The sequence below is a fragment of the Gossypium arboreum genome, chromosome 5 (genome assembly GCF_025698485.1).
Source record: "Gossypium arboreum isolate Shixiya-1 chromosome 5, ASM2569848v2, whole genome shotgun sequence".
Classification (NCBI taxonomy): domain Eukaryota; kingdom Viridiplantae; phylum Streptophyta; class Magnoliopsida; order Malvales; family Malvaceae; genus Gossypium; species Gossypium arboreum.
The window spans coordinates 9854280-9877145 of NC_069074.1; the positions used below are offsets into that span (position 1 = coordinate 9854280).

At 31.4% G+C, this 22866-nt stretch overlaps 3 protein-coding genes and 1 long non-coding RNA gene across 5 annotated transcripts; 1 reads left to right on the forward strand and 3 right to left on the reverse strand.

Moving 5' to 3' along the window:
* Positions 1-194: 194 nt before the first annotated feature.
* On the reverse strand, positions 195-1875 carry LOC108453478 (uncharacterized). Of its 2 annotated transcripts, none has more exons than XM_017751600.2 (3): positions 1292-1875; positions 591-1154; positions 195-448 (listed from the first exon to the last, which is right to left on the reverse strand). In XM_017751600.2, the coding sequence occupies exons 1-3, from the start codon at positions 1323-1325 to the stop codon at positions 375-377; spliced, it is 672 nt and encodes a 223-aa protein (XP_017607089.1). In that variant the 5' UTR covers positions 1326-1875; the 3' UTR covers positions 195-374. The 2 variants fall into 2 exon arrangements, with proteins under 2 accessions (XP_017607089.1, XP_017607088.1); XM_017751599.2 differs by having other exon boundaries at positions 586-1154.
* A 1421-nt stretch (positions 1876-3296) lies between these two features.
* On the reverse strand, positions 3297-4931 carry LOC108450113 (arogenate dehydrogenase 2, chloroplastic). The gene has a single exon (XM_017747591.2). It carries the CDS (start codon positions 4829-4831, stop codon positions 3713-3715), a length of 1119 nt encoding a protein of 372 aa, XP_017603080.1. The 5' UTR covers positions 4832-4931; the 3' UTR covers positions 3297-3712.
* Positions 4932-5806: 875 nt separating this feature from the next.
* LOC108453029 (pyrophosphate-energized vacuolar membrane proton pump-like) lies at positions 5807-11970 on the reverse strand. The gene is made up of 8 exons (XM_017750909.2): positions 11283-11970; positions 9070-9644; positions 8565-8944; positions 8101-8187; positions 7693-8023; positions 6903-7313; positions 6589-6648; positions 5807-6463 (listed from the first exon to the last, which is right to left on the reverse strand). The coding sequence occupies exons 1-8, from the start codon at positions 11530-11532 to the stop codon at positions 6257-6259; spliced, it is 2301 nt and encodes a 766-aa protein (XP_017606398.1). The 5' UTR covers positions 11533-11970; the 3' UTR covers positions 5807-6256.
* Positions 11971-20651: 8681 nt separating this feature from the next.
* LOC128292898 (uncharacterized) lies at positions 20652-22191 on the forward strand. The gene is made up of 3 exons (XR_008282879.1): positions 20652-20731; positions 21202-21284; positions 21979-22191. It is a non-coding gene; the product is annotated as an uncharacterized LOC128292898 (long non-coding RNA).
* Positions 22192-22866: the final 675 nt, after the last annotated feature.

Consider the following 22866-nt stretch of genomic DNA (forward strand, 5'->3'; position numbering starts at 1 on the left):
TCTCATCATTGAGATTTTTGTTTTGGGATACTTCGCCTCCAGTTTGTTTTGATTTTTTAAGGATTATATTTATGTTCTCGTATAGTGATCTATGAATTGAAATTTAAATGAAGCCTGTAGTCAGGTAAAAAGGATATAATTTCCATTGGCCGGCAGTGTAAGGGATAAAGAGAAGGTGAAATAGGGGAAAAATCTTAAATTCAAACTCATTGTCACTCTTGACATAGGGTTTCTCAAGATTGTAAATTACTTGAGCATTGAAACTTGGAAAGTCCTTTAAAATGATACTTGATAAACTTATTCAATTACAATGAAATTTTATATCTTATTGTGTGGATGTGTAACTCTGACCAAGTATTGCTAATGCATTGGTATTAGGATCTCCAGAACGTGGATTTTCCAATAGAGCATGTAACAGACTGCTCTCGGCTGTTCCTTGACCCGGTCCCTGTTTAACACCGTGTTCATCAGCATCACTGTTAATTATCTTGCTACGAAGTTCTACTCCTTAACATTATCATCTTGTCCCAAAATACGTAAGAAATAGCAGAAGCAAAAATTAAACCAAGGCTCAAACTGGAATACCTTACAAGGTTTGATGATCAAAGATCCAGAGCTGAATGTGTGTCCATCTTCTTGATCCTTAGGTAGGAGGGTGTACCGCCGTGTCTCAAATAACTTGTATATTTCATTAACTAGTTTTTTCCTTTCCGCCATTGTCTCTAAGAGTGCTTGCTTCATAATTTGACTTTCTTCCTCAAGGATCTCCAACCTTGTGTTTAGGTCTTCAGCTTCACTAGCCTGCAAAACTGCCTTACCTTTACAAAAATTGCTGCATACCCTTTTCCTTGGATGACTTATTATAAGTCCATATTGATTCAGTTCCTCTTTTGAACTCCAAGGCCCTTCATTCCGAAGATCGGGAAACAAGTGTTCTTGTTTCATAATAGAATCTGCTGAGCTGCTTGTTGCATGGTTACAACTACTACAGTTTGCTGCCTTGAAATTCTTGAACTCTGAATCTAATCCCATCTCAGGTGAAGCAAGTTCTATCTTCTTCCTAGGTAGAAATTTTCGAAGAAGTTTCACGGAATTTTGGTCTATCAGTTCTGATAGGACCAAAACAACACTCTCTGCGATACAATGGAGCAATCCTGAAAGCCAAACATAAACGCTAGTAGTTTTTTAAAAAAGAAAACATTAAAAACTTCATCAATAGACGGTTTTATGCAAAGAATCACTGAAAATGGGGGTTGTTGAAATTATAGTGAATGACGGTTGCTTTGCTTACCTGAGAAAGATACGCCCAGTGACATGGACAACATTTTTTAAAAGAATGTTATCCCCCTTGTTTGCTTGTCTTCTAAGAGAGTTTGGACAGTGAAGTGAAAAGCAGCGCGAGTGGCAACTGCAGTTGAAACAAACTCCTTTTTAAGTTTGCATATGAAAGACTGATGGTTTTGCTGTTGAATTTTGAGAAAGAGTGGGAGTTAAGTTATCGAGAAACTGCTAAGCACTTTCATGGAGAATGTCACTCTCTCAAACACTTGCCCCTCTTTGCAACCATTCCATAGGTGACCAAAGTCGGTTTCACTTAACAAGATCTTCTCTAGTCTGAAATTTAAAGAGGAACTATCTACATCCGAATTCACTTAATTCATATGATATATGAATACGTTTATTGTATGCTTCCTATTTGAATTTGTTTACAATATTCGAATCTGTTAAGGAGAAAAAGGAATTTAAATATTTGGGTAAATTTACCCCTACTTTCCCCTCAGTACTTCGACAGCTAACCATACGTTCAAACATACGAGGATGAGATGGTATATGAATCTTCTTATCATACTGTTTAATCATACAGTTAACACCTTATGGTCCAAGAAAAAGATGCCATCATCACTCAAATAGTTGCAGCAAGTGCGATGCAAGGAACATCAGTAACCTTCAACAGCTAAATTACGTTTCTGTGAAGCTTCAAACATTCCAGGATGGATATATGGCACCATTTTACAGAAAACACTAGCTTTATTTCGACACATACATACATCCATAAGGAAAAAGGCTTTGTGCTCTGCAGTCATCTCCTTTTCCAATTATTGGCCTAATCAACAGGAACTTCGACGTCAAATAAGATTTATTTGAGCAGACTAAGCAACAAATGAAACCTAACATATGTGCGAAAGTTATGGTGGTCATACAAACATTCCCTCTTAAACCGTATAACAAGCATATTAATAGACCTTAATGCAGGTTTCTAAATGTTTCTTAAACCGTAGATTTCAGCATTTGCATTTTATCAGAAAGCCATTACTTCTTAATCCACTGCTATATGGCCCGTACCATGTTGGGGTACATTGCTAGCCCATAGGCCATAGCCCATAGCCTATATATCTCATACAATGCCTACCCAATGGACCTAGATATCACTGCTGCAATGTGGCCGTATTTTATTTTTTCCTTTTCTTGATAAGAAAAAACTGAAAAAGGTGGAGGTTATCCGAGCTCGAATTTGGTGTTAATTGAATCATTTCACCAGTCCATAATGTGAGCTGTGTTTCGAATTGCCACTGAAGAGAACAAGTACAGAAATGGAGTCGAAAAGGTTAATGAACCTACCTCTGAAGATAAACAACATATATGCTACACAACTATCTGAACACAACATGATTGCCCCCTCATTTTAGATTCATACCCTTCATTTAAAGTATCATTTCTGATTTGACTTTGGCATCAACAACATACACGCTTCATAACTCTCAAGACATTGTAACTCACAAAGTTTCAGGCAAATTTTAGAATCTTAAACTTCTGAGATGGGAATGAGAGACTGACAGGAGCTTGTTTCCACAAATCCATGGCAAAGTCATTGAAAGTGGATATAGGCCATCGTATAAAATTTTCAGCGCAGCTAATATAATACCCGGACTCTTTTTTTTTCATAAAGTACTTAAATTCGACACTGTATAATACATATTAAAATATGATCTTCCTGTATGAAAGTCCTTTAAAATTGATCATGCTCATGTAGGAGTAGGACACATCTGCATCCAAGACTCATCCAAGTCAGGGTAAATACAGGCTAAAAGTTCATAGCTGTTATGAACAATTCACAACCGTTTACTGATATTGTCCCATATCCAACACTCATTTGAGTAAAACTATGATAAACAATTGCAACCCTTAACCCTACTAATGTTGTCCTATGATTCCAAGCCAATAATTCCATTATCAGGCCACAAAAATCTCAATAACAACACTAGTTAATGCCATTTACAATTAAAAAGGCTACAGTATTGACAATAGGCAAAAATAATAAATTCTCATAGGATAGAAAACAGAATAAGTCTATTTATGATCTAGCCTTACATTATATTGTCCAAAGGAGGTTCAATCTTACCCCCCAAAGATTTGAAGCACAACTTCCATAAATTGGGCAACAAAATCTCAAATGTCCTACAAAGACCTAACACATATCTCATTAGAACCACCTCGAATGCAACTTGCCAAATCCTGAAACATTCACTTGGATGGATTGGAAAAACATTAAACAAGTGAATTTTTCCAGGTTTAAGCAGCAATAACTAAGCTAATTCCGTTTGCAATTATCTAGAAGACCACGAAGCTAATATCTTGACAAAATAGCAATAAATTCTCATACCATAGGGAGACAGAGAAGCTGTTTTTTTGTTGTTTTCCACATTTTTCTTGTTCAAGATCCATCTTGTCTAACATTATCCAATGGAGGTTCGGTTAAACTTCCATTGCCAAGCAACTTCTGAGCCAAACTCCTCTTCTTCTCCACCTCTCCATTATTATCCCCAAACAATTGCTTCCTATAAACCTGATGGAGCCTCCCAAACAAGTCCTTCTTAATCGACTCGAATGCCATATCCAACCTTTCCAACTGCTCCAAAGCGTTCTGGTTATACATAAACAACCCATAATACAAATCAAAGCTATCCCCTTTAGTATTCTCCACCAAATTCAACAATGTCTCATACCCTTTGGTGTTAATAGGCGAAGACTCCAACCCGAACTTCTCCAGCACTCTCCCCATGGTATGGGTCACGAACTGAGACCCCGCCGCGTACTTATCATGCTCCATGCAACTCATCTCCACCATTCTACACCCTTCTTTCTCGAAAATATCCAAAAACTTGTCGCATCTCTTTATCCGACTCTCCTCATCCCCGATCCTCACTTTGTCGTAGACAAAAGGAAGCCCCGCCCACGAGGTTTTACCACTTTCGGGTCCAAACATGGGATGTGTACACAATATATCGAAATCCGGGGGTAAATACTTCAAGAAAAGGTTCCTGGGGAACTCTTTAACAGAAAGCACGTCGACGAAAAGGGTGTTGCGACGCAGTCGTTGAAAGGGCAGTTTCTTAAGAAGAGTTTCAGTGGAAAGGATGGAAGTAGAGAGAAGAACGACGTCAGGGTGTTGCTCGAAAAGGTCGTGTGGGTCGGCGTAAAAGGAAACGCCGAGGTGGTTAGCGAGGTCGGCGTAGTTAGTTCTGGAGTGAGCGAGGAGAGTGTGGTGGTGGCGGAGGAAAGTTTTGGATAGGAATTGGCCGAAGTTGCCGAAGCCGATAATGGCGATCTTGAGGGACGTTGATTGAATGTAGCGATTTTTGAGATGGGACTCGTAGTCGAATGGTTGAGCTGCGTCTATGCAGTTGATATGGAAGGAAGGGAAATGGGGGGATTTGGAGGGAGTGGGGAGAGATCTTAGTGGGAGAGGGAGAGAAATGGAGTGGGAAAAGGAGAGGTAAGGGAGGGGTTGGGGATTCAGAGATCTTATGGTTGTGGGAGAGAAAATCAACATGGTTGAATTCTGGAATTTCAGTTTCCAAATTGAATGAATTGTGAGATTTTTTTTTTTCTTATTCAATAATAATTAGAATAATTCAAACAATCATTATATATGAAAATTTCAAAGAATTGCTAAAGTGTCGGCAAATGTTTATTTTTATATTATTCAAAAATATCAATTTTTAAAATGTAAGAAAATAAACTTTTACATTTTTTTTGGTGTTTTTTTTTTTCATTTGTTCAAAAAATCACTTGTACAGTTGTACATCACCAAAGGCAAATGTAAAGGGGAGGGAGGCCTAACCCCCCAAAAATGACAATTATAATTTTACCCTTTGTAAATTATTAAATTATTATAAAATTTATTTTAAAAATAAAAAATACATATATATTTTTTTAAATAATGAAATCATAAACTGAATAATAAAATATATAATTTAACTTCTCTAAAGTTTATAATTTAATTCGCCCCTCCACTCCGCTCCACCGTTACTGGTCCAAACACCACAAAGATGTCAGTGAAATATTTTAAAATTTCCTCTTGCTGACGATAAAACATAATCCAAAGAAAGCAGCCTTAACTGTGCTACGCCTACCTTGCGATTTACAATAACACGGGAAGAAGATAAGGTGAGCGTAACGTACACCAAGTTTTAATGATAAGAATACGACAAAAGCAATACGTACATTTACAAGTTATATATAAATTTCACTGTATTCTTTGTATAATGCATTTGTAAATTATGTAATTACTCTCTTTTTTCCCGTATGATAAGCTAATAGTTTTACTTTTTTTCCCCTATAGTTAGGTAAACAGTTACCTTAAAGGAGGGGGGGGTAACCAAACACCCTGCAGTTCCTTTTAGGCTCTCTCCAATTTTTTTGGCAAATATTTTTGAAGTCAAAGAAATTTAATTATTAAATAGACAAAATTTTAGTTATTGTTATTAAAATCATAATTTGAAGAACAAATAAAAATTTAAGCATATATTAGAATGAAATGATTTAATAAATTGTTATTAACATATTTGTGAAGAAAGAACTCGTCAAAAAAATATCTTTTTAATACAAAAAAAATTCAAAAAGAAAAAGAACAGAGAACTCATCAAAATATCATTAAGGTTAAATGCTGGAAAAGATTTTTTGCGAGCACAAAATTTCAAAATTAAGCAAAAGCTGTTCTAGAACTGGAAAAGTACGATATCCCACCTTGACTCGCCCACGATAACCAATGATCGTTTTCGGTGATCAACCTATCCCATATCTCAGTTATCATCGATATCAACCTATCAAAAATAGCAATGACTAAAGCTAAGCTTCGCTAACTATAAGAGTTTAGACGGATACAGAAACTTAATGGGTGAACAGGAACAACACCCTTACATAGGGCCTGTAACTAACAAGTCACCCTCCCTACTGCTGTTTCCGCCCATCCCCTCTAAAAGATCTTGAAAAGCAAGCCACCGTGAGTGGCAAAGAAGGGAGCAAATACGAGTGACTCGACTGCCATAAGCTTGATCAGGATGTTGAGTGAAGGGCCAGAGGTATCCTTGAGTGGATCACCAACCGTGTCACCAATGACAGCTGCCTTGTGAGGATCCGATCCTTTTGGACCCAGGGTCCTCGCGTGCTCTGAGGCACCAGCCTAACAATCAAAATATGAGGATCACTCATAAGATATTCTGAGGGCACGATGAAAGTGGCATAACAAATAAGCCAGTAAACAAGTCAGAAAAAATTTCGTCTTGAATTTTCTCATTAACTATTTACCTCAATGTACTTCTTGGCATTATCCCATGCACCACCAGTGTTGGAAGCAGATATTGCAATCTGTCAAAGAACAAGCCAAGTAACCGTAATCAATGCGTTTTTAAGTTCACCCACTTTTCCAAACAAATTCCATCATGCTTTCACGAGTAGTTTACATTGGGGTAAAAAGATACAGATTAGTTCGTATGTCACGGGGCTTAGACCATCCACGGCCCATGACACTTACAGCTAGCATAAGTATAGTTCACAAATAAACCAAAAATAAAAAAACACTGAATGTTGTGAGAAAAACTAATCTTGTTTCCCAACTTTACCTGAACACCAGAAACAAGGGCACCAGCAAGGACACCGGCAAGAGTCTCAACACCAAAGAAAGTTCCAACAATTAGGGGAGTAAGCATAACAAGGGCACCAGGAGGAATCATCTCCTTGATAGAGGCATCAGTTGAGATTTTGACACAGGTAGCATAATCAGGCTTGGCACGACCCTCCATGAGACCAGGGATGGTGTTGAACTGCCTGCGAACCTCCTCAACCATCTTTAAAGCTGCACTTCCCACGCTTTTCATGGTCATTGCAGAGAACCAGTAGGGAAGCATGGCACCAACTATTAAACCAATGAAAACCTTTGGGGTCAATACATCAACAGTCGAGATAGCTGCACGGCTCACAAAGGCACCAAATAGAGCCAATGACACCAATGCTGCTGACCCAATGGCAAATCCCTGGAAACATATAGAGAATTGTATATCACATATGCAATCCATAATTAGGAATTTCAGCCTGAAAAGAATAAAAAAGAGAACTTTGGCATTGTAAAAAAGATAATTAACTCAGAAAATAAGAATGCCATATATAAACGACCACAGCGCAGTATGATAGACAGTAGCTCAAAGTGTTTTAGATAGGTTACCGAATGGAAATCAAAGACTCAAATCAATTTTGGGGGTTTCGTAAAGAGATCAAATTCACACAAGTTTCAGGAAGCAGAAACAAAATAATAGCAGAGTTACAGCTTTTCCATGCATCATTTATGCTATACTGTGATTAAAGTAACTACAGTATCCTAACAAAGGTCTCCAGGAAAAGAATTAAATTCCGCACCTTTCCAATGGCAGCGGTAGTGTTTCCAGCAGCATCTAGTGCATCAGTTCTCTCGCGAATGTGATGGCTCATGCCAGCCATCTCAGCAATGCCTCCAGCATTGTCACTGATGGGACCATAAGCATCAATGGCCAACCCAGTTGCAATGGTGCTTAACATTCCAAGGGCAGCAACTGCAATCCCATACATGGCAGCGAAGCTAAAACTAACAAAAATGCAGATTGCAATGGCAAAAATTGGGATGATCACAGATTTGTATCCTAAAGCAAGGCCAAATATAACATTGGTAGCTGCTCCTGTCCTGCAGGAATCAGCAACATCCTGCACGGGACTAGAAACACAGGAAATGATTGATCAGGATATAAAATTTGAAGCGACGATGATAAGTCAAAAGACTGTTTCCAGTACCTGTAAGCATTACTGGTGTAGTACTCAGTAACAAAACCAATAATAAGTCCAGCCCAGAGACCAACACCAACGCACAAAAATAGTTGCCTGCAAATAAAAAAATTACATTTTAGTGGTTGCAAGTATCATGAGCAAGGAAAGCTCAAGTGTGAAACAAGATGCTAGGCAAGACATGCTTCTTGCCACCTGCTTCAGGTCTTTATGAAGTTCATAGTAATATTCACCTTACTAAAACACAACAAATCGAGGCAATTTTCTCAAGATATGTTGATCTTAAGACACTAATTAAACCAGGATAAACTAAGTGGTAACTCACCTATCAGATTTTGAGGAGTTAAAGGTCCTAACCTTTCCTAATCTCACAAAATAAGGAGCATAACTGAGTTATAGCATGCACCCAGGCGGAAAATCCAGAAACCACTATTTTATAACATGCTTAGTATGCAACAATCATGTAATCTTACCAGTTCTTAACAACTTTCTGATCCCCAAAATTGTAAATGGTGAAGGTCGATGGCACACCAACCCAAGTAACAATTGCAATCCCCACAGTCATAAGAACAGTAGATATAATAAGCTGCTTCTTCAAAGCTGGTTCGATTTCTTTGACAGCCTTGATTTCGAAGAAATCCGTAGCAAATAGGGTTGTGATCAAACAGACAAGAATACCAACAGAACTAATGAGCAGAGGATACAACATGGCAGTGAACTCGTGGTTTATTCCAAAAGAGGATATAGAAGCAACAACAAGAGCAGCACAGGAGGATTCAGCATATGAGCCAAATAGATCAGAACCCATACCAGCAATATCCCCAACATTATCGCCAACATTGTCGGCAATGACCTGAGTTATAAAACAATTTAAAATCATATAAGGTTCTAGATGCGAAATAATTGCCACTAAACAGAGGTTGACAAGCATATAATAAAGATGGAATAACCATATCACACAAGAATAATTTGTCTTACAGCTGGGTTTCTTGGGTCATCCTCTGGAATGTTCCTTTCAACCTTTCCTACAAGATCAGCACCGACATCAGCAGCCTTTGTATATATACCACCACCAACTCTTCCAAACAGTGCCATAGAGGATCCCCCAAGACCATAACCAGTAATAGCCTCAAAAAGGCCTTCCCAGTCATCACCGTAGTACAGCTTGAATAGATTGATGGCAACGAAAAGCACCAACAAGCCATTGGCAGCGAGCAGAAAACCCATTACTGCGCCAGATCTAAATGCAACAATAAAAGCCTTTCCAACACCCTTTCTTGCTTCTAAGGTTGTTCTTGCATTGGCATATGTAGCAATTTTCATCCCAAGGAACCCAGAAAGAACAGAGGTGATAGCACCAAGCAAGAAGGATATCGTACTGAAGATAGCAGTGGCAAGAGCTGGTTTGCAGGTCTTCTCCTTATCATAGGTGCAAGGCTGGCTCTTTGAGCTGAAGCCCTCAACAGAACCCAGGAAGAGGAATATCAAGATAGCAAAAGCAACCATGAAGATGCCAACATACTGATATTCAGTGAAAAGAAAGGATGTTGCACCTGTTATACCATGCATCAATCGATTAATATAGGTAATCATCAGTCATAAACAAGGGACCGTCAATAGTTCATGATATCAATTAAAGTGTTATCGATTACATATAAAAGAAAAGAGGACAAGATGACATTTTCATTCTTCCATTCAATTAATAGGCAGATTATAATTGTACATTGAATCTTAGCTCGATTGCGCTGAAGCACATTATCCTCCTATTTATGAGTTAGGAAAAAGCTATGCTTAATTTTAAATATTGAATTAAAAAGAGCAAATATAATTAGAACCTAATGAGATTATTAAAAATAATAAATAAATAAATAGGTTATGATTAACTCAATAAATTATAGAGACAAATTTTAACATATCGTATTTTTTGTTATTATTATCTTGAAATTTATTAATGTAATTCGACAAGACAATATGATATAGTTTTATTATTATTTTACATATATTAATTACAAAATATAGTATTCTTTTATTATTGTTAAAAATATAACTATTTGTTATTTTTGCTAGCGAGAGCCATATACTCTTTATAATAATAAATTAATACTAGAGGAATAACCTAAAACTTCATTTATTATTTTCAAGCCATTGGATGAAAATATAACTATATATTTGGTTACTAACTACAAAAAACGAACGCTTATAGTAGGTCTGGCAGAACACATACGATAATAACAGTTTTTGTTTCTATTATTATATTATTGAACCATTGAACCCGAAATATTCAGAAAACAATTATTTCGCAAACAAAATTTTAACCCTTCCCAAAAGTGATAATAAATAAGAGGTGCATATAATACGTTCATAAGACACAGAAACAGTTCCCAAAAATAAAACAAAACCCAAACCAATAAAAAAGTTTAATCTTAATCAGATTAGTATCACTATCTTTTTAGTTACATAACTATAAAGCAACCATCAATATTCTATACTGATATTTTATTCTCAATTATTATTTCAAGATATATGTGCATATATGAAAATGAGCAACGTGGGGAACACGTGCCGAGCGCATTAATAAAGCCAAATAATTTATTTTAGATAAGACAATTTATCACGACTACTAATAATGATAACACCAACAAAGATAGAGCCTGTCCCAGTTATGACACCATACTAATTTACCAAATTAAATCTAAATCTAAATCTAATCTGAGGATCAGATTAGAAAAATATGAATAAGTACAAAGTAACATTGGGAGATTTTTTATAAAACATAATTTTGGTTAAGAACTATTCAACTAAATTTTATAGTTATAAACCCTACCATTAAAGAGAACTCACAATCTGAGATGATTAGTTAGAGATAAGTTTAATAATATTTAACAAAAAACGAGAACTTACAAGGTAATTTTTTTTTTAAGTTCAAAACCGCTTTCGAATGCCGCCTTGCAAGGTTGCAATAGTGAAATAACTTTTAACCAAATTACAGATTAAAATTTTTGAACAGAAACAATGAAGTTGAGCGTTAAGATTACTAATTTCATTTTCACTTTAAATACACCAAGGTTACCTGGTGATTCTTGCGGCTCAACTTAAGTCCACGAAATGAAATCATTACTCAACAATAATATTACGAAAATAAATAAGAAAAAAAAAAGGCCAGATCTAACATTAAAATCCAAAGATTTCACCTTCGGAGATAGCGCTTTGAATATCAGCGCACTTGGTGACGTCGCTGGGGTCATTAAGTCCTTCCTCTTCCTCAATCAAGTAATCACTGTAACCGTTCTTGTTGCTATTCCCAGAAGCATGCCGCTCCGGGTTAAGCTTCACGCGCGACACCAACAGCCACTGCACCAACGAGAAAGCAATTCCAATCACGGCGCACACTGGCACCACGATCTCCGTCGCAAACTCCGACAACAAAACCGCTCCCATCATTGACAACGCTACAGTCCTCCCGCCTTGAGAAAGATAAGAGTGGGAGATAAACAGAGAAATGGAGTGGAGCCTCTTTTATATAGGGTTCCGGTAAAATTATACGAGAAACATATAGGATATTGGCTAACTCCCGAGAGAGGAATCCCCTGCAAACGAGTCTATCATGATATTTTGTTTTTAACCTCTAAACTAATTGATTATATTTATCAGCAGATGATTTACTGTGTATGATGGAGGGAGGATGATAGGGAGTCTGGGGACGGATCAATCAGGAATCAATCGCTTTAGCGCGTACTTTCGATGCATCCTTGTCCGAATCAACTTTATTTTATTTATTTTAGGATAAAATATTCGATGTTACGTAAAAAATAAAATAAGATAAATATAAGGACTCTCCAAAATAATTTGAGAGATTTGGGTTTAAGAAACAAACTGGAGGAGGTAAACTTAAAATTATTCCATTTGAGAATTTAAATAGTCAAAATTGAGATGATGTGATGTGAGAGTGTATTTGTTCATGTTGAATAATATTTTTAATTGATCTATATTAGGTGAAGGCTACAAAATTGTCGTAAAGCCCGGAGAAGAACTGCAGATAAAATTAAGGAGCCCCCTGGACCTTATAGAAAAACATAGTGTTTATTTGGAATCATAGCTGACTCAAAATCTTATCCATTCGTTCCAGTTTAAAATGGTGGTAACCATGTCATAGCAATGGGGATTCTTACGTTCTTTGTGTATCAATAACCCTTTAAAGCTTCATTGGCTTTAATGAAAAATAGATTGTCGTTGCAAACCTCGACCGGCCTAAATCAATCTCGTCTCTTTGTCATTTATCACAACAGAATACGACACCACTAAGAGAATTGCTCATGACAAATATTTTACGAACAATATTCTTTTCTTTTTTTACGTTTGTTTCATAAAAAGATTGATTGAAAGCAATACATTTTTTTTTGGAAAATTAACTTTTCCTTTTAAAAATGGAAAGCTCTAACTTGATTTTTATAAGAACATTAAATTAGAATAAATCAATTTTATTATTTTTAGTACTTAATTTTAAAATTTTGAAAATACTGAAATATTGACTTCAAATATTATTAAATATGCACATTTATATTTAATTCTTATAATAAATTATCATTATAATTAATATAATTTATTATTTTAATAAAACCATTTAATATTATAATTTTATTTTAATAATACATTTTAATGTTAATAATTTAAATTTTAAATATTTTTATTGAAAATTATTTTATATTAATATTTTAATAATAAACATAAATATTTTATAATATAAATACAAGTATTTACTTAAATTCTACTTAGCTCAATTCTCATGTGCCATTATTCAAGTAAATCTTGATGGTGTCAACATGTGGCAGAATTTAAATCCAAAATAATTTGAAAGAGAACTCCACACGTAACATTTGTATACATGAAACTCAAATCTAGACCACATCGGTTGTAAAGTCTCAATCTTGCTAACAAACCGATACATCATTAACAATATTAGTTATTACTAAATAAATATAAAATATTATATGTAAATTCCACTTGTCAAAGGATATGCTTTTATAGTAATTTATAACAAATATAATGTATATTGTGTTTACTTTATTGAAAACAAGTTTCAAAAATATACTCAAAAAATTTATTAAACGATGAAAAATATTTGATGTAAAGGCATTCAAACACTAAAAAATTTAACAAATTAAATCACCAATTTTTAAAATTTGTTATTCTAAAATTTTATTCATTAAAACAAATATAATCTAAATTGAATTATTCAAATATAAAATGTTTCCAACTTAAAATAATTTGAAAAAAGTGTCGAAAATTTTAAATTACTTAAAATAATTTGAAAAAAGTGTCGAAAATTTTAAATTTGAACCGATATAATCTTCCTAACGAATAAATCTAGTCTCAAAACTCAATGAATATGCTAATAACGCCTCAAAATTCCAAAATTATAAATTATTAAATATTCATGATCTAATCTTGCTATATGTAATTATCAAGTATGAGTTTCCCGTCTCATTTTGTGTAACATTAATAAGTGAGTTTTATGCAATTATACCCCCATTTTCCGTCATTGATGAAAGAAAAAAATAGGTTAAATTACACGTTATAAAACAATTCATTGTTTCATCTAAAATACATTATTTTCTTTTTTAATAATTAATTGCATTTTTTAAAATCAATATCATTTTATCCAGGCTTATGGTTATTTTATTGGTTAACATTTCATTGAAGTGGTGGGGGTCGTTGATTGGATGCGAAAGGATAAAGGAGCAGCGTCTCCTATGCAGCTATAACAATAACTCAGCAAAATGGCTTGGCTTGGCTTTTCTTTTCTTTTTTTCCATTTAATTGGAATGGACCGGCTGTAGAGGGGGACGCGAGTTGGATGGCGTGCAAGCCGTCGCTATCGGATAATAATATTTCATGTTTCTTTCATTTTATTTTAATAAAGAATAAATATCCTTTTTATTATTTGGAAATACAGTGGACACATTTAATATAAAAAAAGAATTTAATATAATACTTACTGACATATTTGTTTGTTTCTTTTTAAAGGACGAAAAACATGGTTGGTTGCCCCCATGAATTATGAACAAATGTAGCTTGGTTGTATTTTCGCTTTTTTATAATTATTTGGCATTCCCATTAATTCATCTAAATTGATTTGTATGGTAGAGTTTATCTGAAATAGGAAATACATGACAGCAGGATTTAACTTTTTAAGACTAGGGCTTTGCCAAATACCAAAAACCGTGCGGATATTAAATATGGTATATTGTTTCTCTCGATGCAGTGCTTGCTTGTCATAACGCTATCCTATCCATCTCTCAACCCAATGTTGCAGCTGTCATTTTTATCTTTATTGGGTCAAGTGGACACGACGTAATTAATTGGAAAACAACAATTAAAATACCATTTTTTATTTGGTATGTTAGAAAATTTTAAATATATATTTATATATCATTTTAATAATCTATATATCTATATAACATCAGCTACTAAGGGAATCATATGAATAAATAAGGGCACATATAAATTTACTTTAATATATATATATACTTTCAGTTTCTATAAAATAAAATTTGTTAAAATTTGTATTTCTGTATAATATACAAAGCTGTTATTTTATTGATAAAAGTTAATAGGGTTAAATTTATCATTTAATCTTAATTTCTCTTTAGCTTATAAAAATATATAAAATCAAAATATTCATTTAATTTCCATATATCATATCAATAGGGTCAAAATTTTTGTTATTAATTTTTATTGAGGAGTGAATATAAACATATTAGGTAATTGAAGCTAATAATAAATTTAAGTATATTACAAATTACAATTTTGTTTTTAATTATTCTACTTCTATTTTAAGTAAATATAAAAAATAAATTTAATTCGATAAAGACGACAAAACAAGATTTTAGTACTTTTAGTAATCTCGTGAAAACTTGATTTATTTTATAAATGCATTATATGAGAAAGAAAATAAATAAAAATAATGTGATGGAGAAAAATGAGGAAGGCCAAAACCAAAAATCTATTTATGAAATTTTCATCATGTGATTTATTGATTTCAGGTTAATGTAATTTATAACGTTTTTATAACTCTAATTATCCCATTAATGACTTAAGATCGTTTTGATTTATAATGTTTCATTAATTATAAATAGTTTTGAATTGAGTTTTATTTCGTGTTTTGAGTTTATATATTATTTCTGGTCTCATATTAGTTGTTGTAAAATAGATGTAATCTACATTCTATTACTTTTTAGTTCGATTCTTTTTTTTTTTTTTGCTATCTATCAACTTTTTTTACTAGCTTCCACTGAAGAAATCTTTGGTGATGTTAGATGAATATGTAATGATATTAATTTTATACAATAAATTTATAAATCCTCTTAATATGTCAAGAAGTTTGAGGCAAGTGATTAATGGCATTGGAAGTCAGCTTTAAAAATGAAAAATGCTCATTGATCCATGTTGCTAAATAAAGAATCATATTTGCTTGCAAAAAATGATGCCTTTGTTTGTAAGAATATCACTTTGTGAAATATCTTCAACTTTGATAATTTAGTATTCAGAGCTTTTTTCTTTTTATTCCTTGCCATAAGTGTTTTTTTTTTTTTTTCTCTCTTTGCTCTTATGTATTTCATTTCTATCTAAATTTTAATAATAGTGCACTTTTCTATTTTTTTTCTTGCAATATATAATGATCTATTTTTGATTGTTATTTTAAGTTTATATGTTTTCGATATCCATAATATATTTTGATTTAATGTATTAATCTTAAATATACTTTTTATGTTTTATCTTCTTCTTTTTCAAATTTTTGGATTAAATAAAAGAAATGGGAAGCTGTTTTTACAAGATATCCTCTCTCCTCCTTTTTTTCCCTCAAATAAAAAATTTTATTTTTCTAAACAAAAATGATTGTCTACTTCCTTTCTTTCACTTTTAATTTTTATACAATACCTAAAATTACCTATAATCTCCATTTAACTCTTAAATAAGAGAATAATGTGCTTCAACGTATTCGAATCTACGTCCTCCTACACTGAGGATAATATCAATGCCAATCGAACTAATACTCAATCAACTACTTCTAATTCTTTTATTTTAATACAAATTAAATATAAATCTTTAAAATTTTGAGTTTAATTATTATTTTACATTTTAATTTTGTATAGAGATTTTATTTACTATTAAAATTATTTTATTCAGTCAATTCAATAACGTATTTTGAAATTTTATTATATATTTAATTCGGTTAAATGCATTTTATATATTATTTTATAAATGTTATTTTGGATTTTGAACTTTAATTTTTAATGTAATATTAATTTATAGTTTTAATAAATATAATTGTATAAAAGTTAAAATTTTATATTAAAAATATCTTAAACTGTGGTGAAATTAGGGGTTTGGCGAGTCTCGGTCCCTTTAAAAATGAAAAAATTTTCATATAGCCAATTTAAAATTTTAATAAAAGTAAAATTGCACTTTGGCCACTTAAAATATAAAATTTTGATTTAATCCTTTAAAATTTACAGAGATATAACCTAGGTGAAATTATATTTTTCTATCGTAAAAAATATAATTTAATTTCAATCCTTAAAAGAATTTCTAATTTCGTCCCTAGTCTTAAATTGACTTTAATTTGAGATTATAATGTTGTGAAGAAATTTTTTATTAAATTATTTAAATATGATTTTGAAAACTAAGTTGTATTTTATACAAAAGCCTATACTTTTTAGACATAAAAATAAAAACATGCATTATTAGGTACAAATGATTTTTTTTTCCTTTATTGTTGCTCTCTTTTAACTTCTTCTCTCCATATTTTTATTATTGCTCATGTTAGAATTAAGTTATCATTATCTTGGGTGGTTAAAAACATTTTTTATAGGCAGGTCGATTTATTTCCTCGTAAATGAACGGGATTTATGTGGATTGATGAGATGATTAATTAATAATTTTACATTATATTACCCTTTAATATTTTTCATGCCATATTAAAAATTACTAATGATTTTTCTTATTGTTTTTCTTTTGTATTATTAATTATTATTCTTGTAATAAACTGTAAATATTTTCGACAAGTGGGATTGATTAATCATATAGCATTTATTCTTATAAAAGGCCGTTTTACATTTTTGACAATAACAATAACATGTTTTTATACTATAAAACTTACCTCATCCATAATTATTGAATTTTAAGATATCGTAAATATAAATAAAATTAATAGAAAACACATATACTTAAGAAGCATTTTTTTAAATAGTCTTGAAAATAATGAAAATCTCAGCATCTCTATATTAAAATGTATTATTTTAAATATATGTTTTTAACTTTATTATTTTTTCACTAATTACATAAAATTTATTACCTATTTGAATAGCTTTGATTTTTCACTTTATTTTTTATTCCCAATATTTATTTTTATCCATTCTAATATTTCTTTTCTCTCAAATTTTATTGCAATTATTTTGATTCTCAAAATTTACTATTTTATTGTCCACTCTATTTTCTCTCTCTTTGTCTCTTTGACCTCTGATAATGTTAACACATTGTGGAGCTAGGTACAATATTAAAATTTGATATTTGTTTTGTAAAAAAATTATATAAGATGTTTAAAAATCAAATAATTTGATTAAAAATAAATCTAATTGAAGATAATAATAGATTAATTATAAAAAGTCAAACCACGCAACAAGTGATGATATTTTTAATTTTTATATAATATTGAGGTGAAAATAAAATCACATTGTTTGAATTTATATCAAATAAATATCTAATAAAAATTTTAACAAAGGTTACATACAAATCAAGACATTTGAGTTATTAATAGAACACAAACTCTACAAACATATACTAATACTTTAATATTTAAAGAGGTTTGAAACCAACTTATTAGGAGAAAAAAAGTGGATTTAATATGGTGTTTATGGAAATACATGGAAATAAATGAGAGAAATTAACAAATATTTAACAAGAGTGTCCAATCTTAAATTAAAAGAAATTTTATTTACGATGGTCAGTTCCACACCAATTTTGGTTGTTTTAATTATACTGTTTTAATATTAAAACAAAACATCAAGTGATATTTTTGTATTAGTAAAAAAATTGATTTGTATCGATTGCACTAGTCCATTTCAGCTAATTCCAATCATACCGATGGAATATGTAATATTTAAAACATATTAATTTTTATAGTTTGAAAAGTTCAACTAATAATAATAATAATAAAACTATACTTAATTGGATAAACTTTGAAATTCAAAATATAAAACTAAAATATAATAAAAATAAACTCATTCACCCCTTTCACCTTTTTTATCATAAGTGGAAAATAATTTGAATGCCTAAATTTCACCCTCTAGCTTAATTTTAAACATCTCTTTCAATCTTTGATATGTATGTTAATATTGAAAGGGATAATGTTGTGGATTATATTGTTGTTTAATACATGATTTTTCTTCTTCTTAAATTTAGATTTATTGGATGATAGATTTTTATTTTGAATTTTATTGATTAGTATTTTATATAATAAATAAATATATTTATATTTGATTTTTACTCAATATCATTCAGTTAATAAGTTAAAAAATTAAAATATGCATATATTAATTTTAAAAAATCGATAAATTTAAAACGATACATGAAATAAATCAATACCAATTCATATCAATTCCAGTAAAAAAAATGGCGTGCACATCGATGCAATACTAACTAGCCTCTAGATATAGGAGAGCTAATTTCCAATCTAAAAATCAGTCCTTCATTAAAGACATCCATTTCAATAGGGAAGCTCTAAAAATGGCCCAAAGGTAGCAACTGCACAAACTTCTCAAACTCGGTTTTATTGTCGATATTTTTTAAACAGGATCAGTGATCAAATCAGTCAAGTCATTAATTTGCCAATCTAACCGGTTTCAACTAGTTTGATTAAAAATTAATAAAAATAAATAAATAATATTAGTTCACCCGATTTATACTAATTATTGAGTCAATTAATTTAAAATCCCTCTTTAAATAAATACTCCCAATCTAATCTAATCCAAATAACATTGTTCACCACGAAAGAAAAAACATTTTAATGTGCAGGCATATAAAATAAACATCTAAATTGGCTTAAATTATTTATTCACAAATAAAAAATAAATTTGTATAAAATACTAGACTCCTATTTTAAGTTACATTAAATTTAAATATTTGTATATTTTAATATTAGCTATAGTTTAAGATAATGTATGATTTTATGTATCAATGATTAAACATAAAATAAATAAAAAGTAGTACAAATTTAAACTTAAAACTAAAAGGATGGAAAAAAAATTTAAAATAACACCCATCAAAAAATAAAAGTTCCATTCCTTTTCTTCAAAAAGTCATATAAATAAATAAAATTATCAATTGAAGTTAGTTTATTACTCACTAATATATTAAAACATGTCAAATAAATAATACTCCTATCAAATATAGCACTAAAGTTTTATTTAGATTTATAATTAACTGATAAAATAAAAACAACTGTTACAATAAAATTAATTATAATAGTGCCTAGAGGAATATGTTTAATAACAAACAATTGAAAAAAAACTCACTTATAATTAGAGGTTGATTCATCAATATTTATTATCATTTCATTATGGTTAATGAAAATTATCAAAATCATTAAAAATTAAATAATAATATACAAAATATTAAATTTACTCTACTAAATAATTATAATGTTTTTTTTTTTGAAGGAGAGCTAACTTTCATTAATGAAATGGAGAAAAACTTAAGAAAACCAAACTAAAGATTCAATAACCCTTCACTAAGCCATAAATACGGTATCTTAGAATCCTCGCGAAGTCAAATATTTGTTGGCGGAGTTACTCATCTGGGATTCCCTCGTAGTGAAATATCCCACTCTATCTTCATCTCTTTCTTCTCTAGGATGATTCAATTAGGACAGAAACTTTACCCACGGTCGAGCTTACCACGTATGTAGCAGAACAAAGTAAATTGCTTAAATTGGTATTGCGCATAGACTTATTTGTGCAAACAACACAATCTTTTTCCTTCTCCTCAATTGTAACGGCCTAATTTTCAGTGGTGTCGGAAACGGTGATTTGAGATCACTAAATCCGACAAATAAGATTGAACAAGATAGTAATTTAATATTTATGAGTCAAGTAAGAATTTAGAAGAATTTGTGAAATGGTGAAATTAGTGAATTAAAAGAATTTATTAGGTCAAACGGGTCAAAAACGAGGTATCGAGACCTCGAATTTGAAAATCAAGCTATAAATATTTTTATAAATATTTATGAAGTTTCATTTAGCTAGTATTAAAGTTTGGTTGAGAAATTTTAACGATTAGGTAGTCAATTAAATAAAAAGGACTAAATTGTAATAAAAATAAATTTTGCTAAAAGGATTAAATAGCTCAAGTGTTAAAAGAAGGAAGATTTAAAGGGAAATTAAGCCTAAAAGTGAATAGGCTGGACGGCAAAGGCAAGAAAATTAGCAGAAAGATAAGGGAAATAAGGGCAAAATTGGAAATTTTATAATGTTAACATATAAAATAAGGATAAAATTGAAGAATCTAGAGATCTCTTCATATTTTATCAGACAAAACGCCATAGAGGGTCTGGAGAAAGCTGGTCTTTCATATTTTACATCATGTAAGTTTAATTCTTGCTTTTCTTGATAATTTTATGTTTTTGTGACTTTTACAACTAGGTCCACTTGTAGAATTCATTAGTTTTTGATTTTATGGGTGAAATTGGAAGTTACCCTGGATGGATAAGGGAATTTTATGATGAATTATTATGAAATTTAAGTTCTAATTTCATATTAAGGTGGTTTTATTAAGTGATTAAATGATATTTAGGACCTAATTGTGAAAAAGTTGTGAATTGAAGGTTTCTGTTGAAATTCAGAACATAAAAGGTTTTGAAATAGTTTATAATGATAAAATAAAGAGTTAATTGAGAAAAATTAGTTCAATTGATGGGTGAATTGAGCAGGGACTAAATTGTGAAAACTGTAAATTTTGGGGTAAAAGTGCAATTTTGAAATTTGAACAGCATAAATTGTGAAGTGAAATAGAATTGAAATGGATGCTAATGAAGGAATGATTTTATAATTATAGATCAAGAAAACAAACTGAATCGTGGAAAGGAGAAAATTCAAGAATAGTCCCTGAATTTCTACGACTTTTGCAAATTAGTCCAGGTAAGTTCATATGGCAAAGTTCCATGTTTTGATATGAAAATCTTATGATTGTTAAAGTATTTTATTGTTGATGAATACTATCAATTTGCATTAACTAATGAATAATGTGTAACTAAAAGTACAAATTAGTAGGAACAATGGATTTGAGTGCTTCTATTCTGTGACCCTGATGAATTGACGAAAAATATGTGATAAGTGCGCCCGTTTAAGACCATAGCTGGGCTATGGCATCGGTGCAATGTGATAATGTGACTCCGTATAAGACCATAGCTGGGCTATGGCATCGGTATAATGTGATAATGTGATTCCGTATAAGACTATGTCTGGGATATGGCTTGTATGATATGTGAACCGTGTAAGACCATGGCAAGGCTATGGCTTCGGTGTGTGATGCGTAACAATGTGAAAGTCCATAGTTTACTATGGCAATGTGATAATGAAGCACTCAATTCTCTTATTGTTCCCTAATTTGACAATGAAGTAAATGAGAAATGGGCCTAAGAGAGTTAATTGTGAGTAGCCATATGGAAATTATTCCAATGAGTTATTAATGAAATTGTGATTTGGAGGATGAAATAGTTAAACTAATAGATATATGATTGTGTACGATATTTGGTATGATTTGTGTTTTTATGCCTATGAGCTTACTAAGCTTCAATAAGCTTACTTGTGTGTGTTTAATATTTTTATGTAGATTGACTTGAAGTGAAGTGGGTAGATCGGATCAACACAACAGGGCACACTATTCAGATCAATTCTGGTAGTTTTTGTTTTATGTTTAAAGATTTATATGGCATGTATAGAGTTTGAATGAATTGAAGTAAAATGTTATAAACTAGTTAACAATATTTGTAATAAAACAGTTTTTGGTAAGTAGCAGTAGTTTGACTTCGAAAAATCACTAAAAATAGTAGAAATGGAATTAAATAATGAATAAGTTATGGAATCGAATCTTGATGAGTCTATTTTCATATGGAAGAAGCAAAACAGGTATATGAGCTATATTTTATGAGATGTTTAAATTTTTGTGAAACAGGGCCAGAGCGATTTCTGGATCCCTGTTCTGACTTTGGAAATTCACCATAAATTTTACAAAGATAATTAGAAGTCATACTTTATATGTACAGATTCCTTATTGAGTCTAGTTTTATTAGAAACAAACGGCATAGTCATTGAAGCTCTGTACAGAGAGATATCTGATTCGTAATACACAAAGGTCAGAGTAGTTAAACCCTGAAACAGGGGAGATTTTAACTAATAAACTGTATTAATTGGCTTGACCAAAAATTCTAGAAAAAATTTGGTAAGTAGATATATGAGTATAAATTCAGGAAAAATTGACGGATTTGGATTTCGAGTTTTATAACTCGAGATATGAATTATTTAGCAACTATGACGCAGTTGGACAGCTTGTCTGAAAAGTATGATATCAATTATCTAAATTTGGTTAAGTGCTCAAATAAGTTTAGTAGTGCCTTGTGCTCGACTCCGGCAACGGTCTCGGGTAAGGGGCGTTACATTTATTGGTATCAGAGCTTCGGTTTAGCCGATTCTCGAATATGTATGATGTGAAAAGTATCTA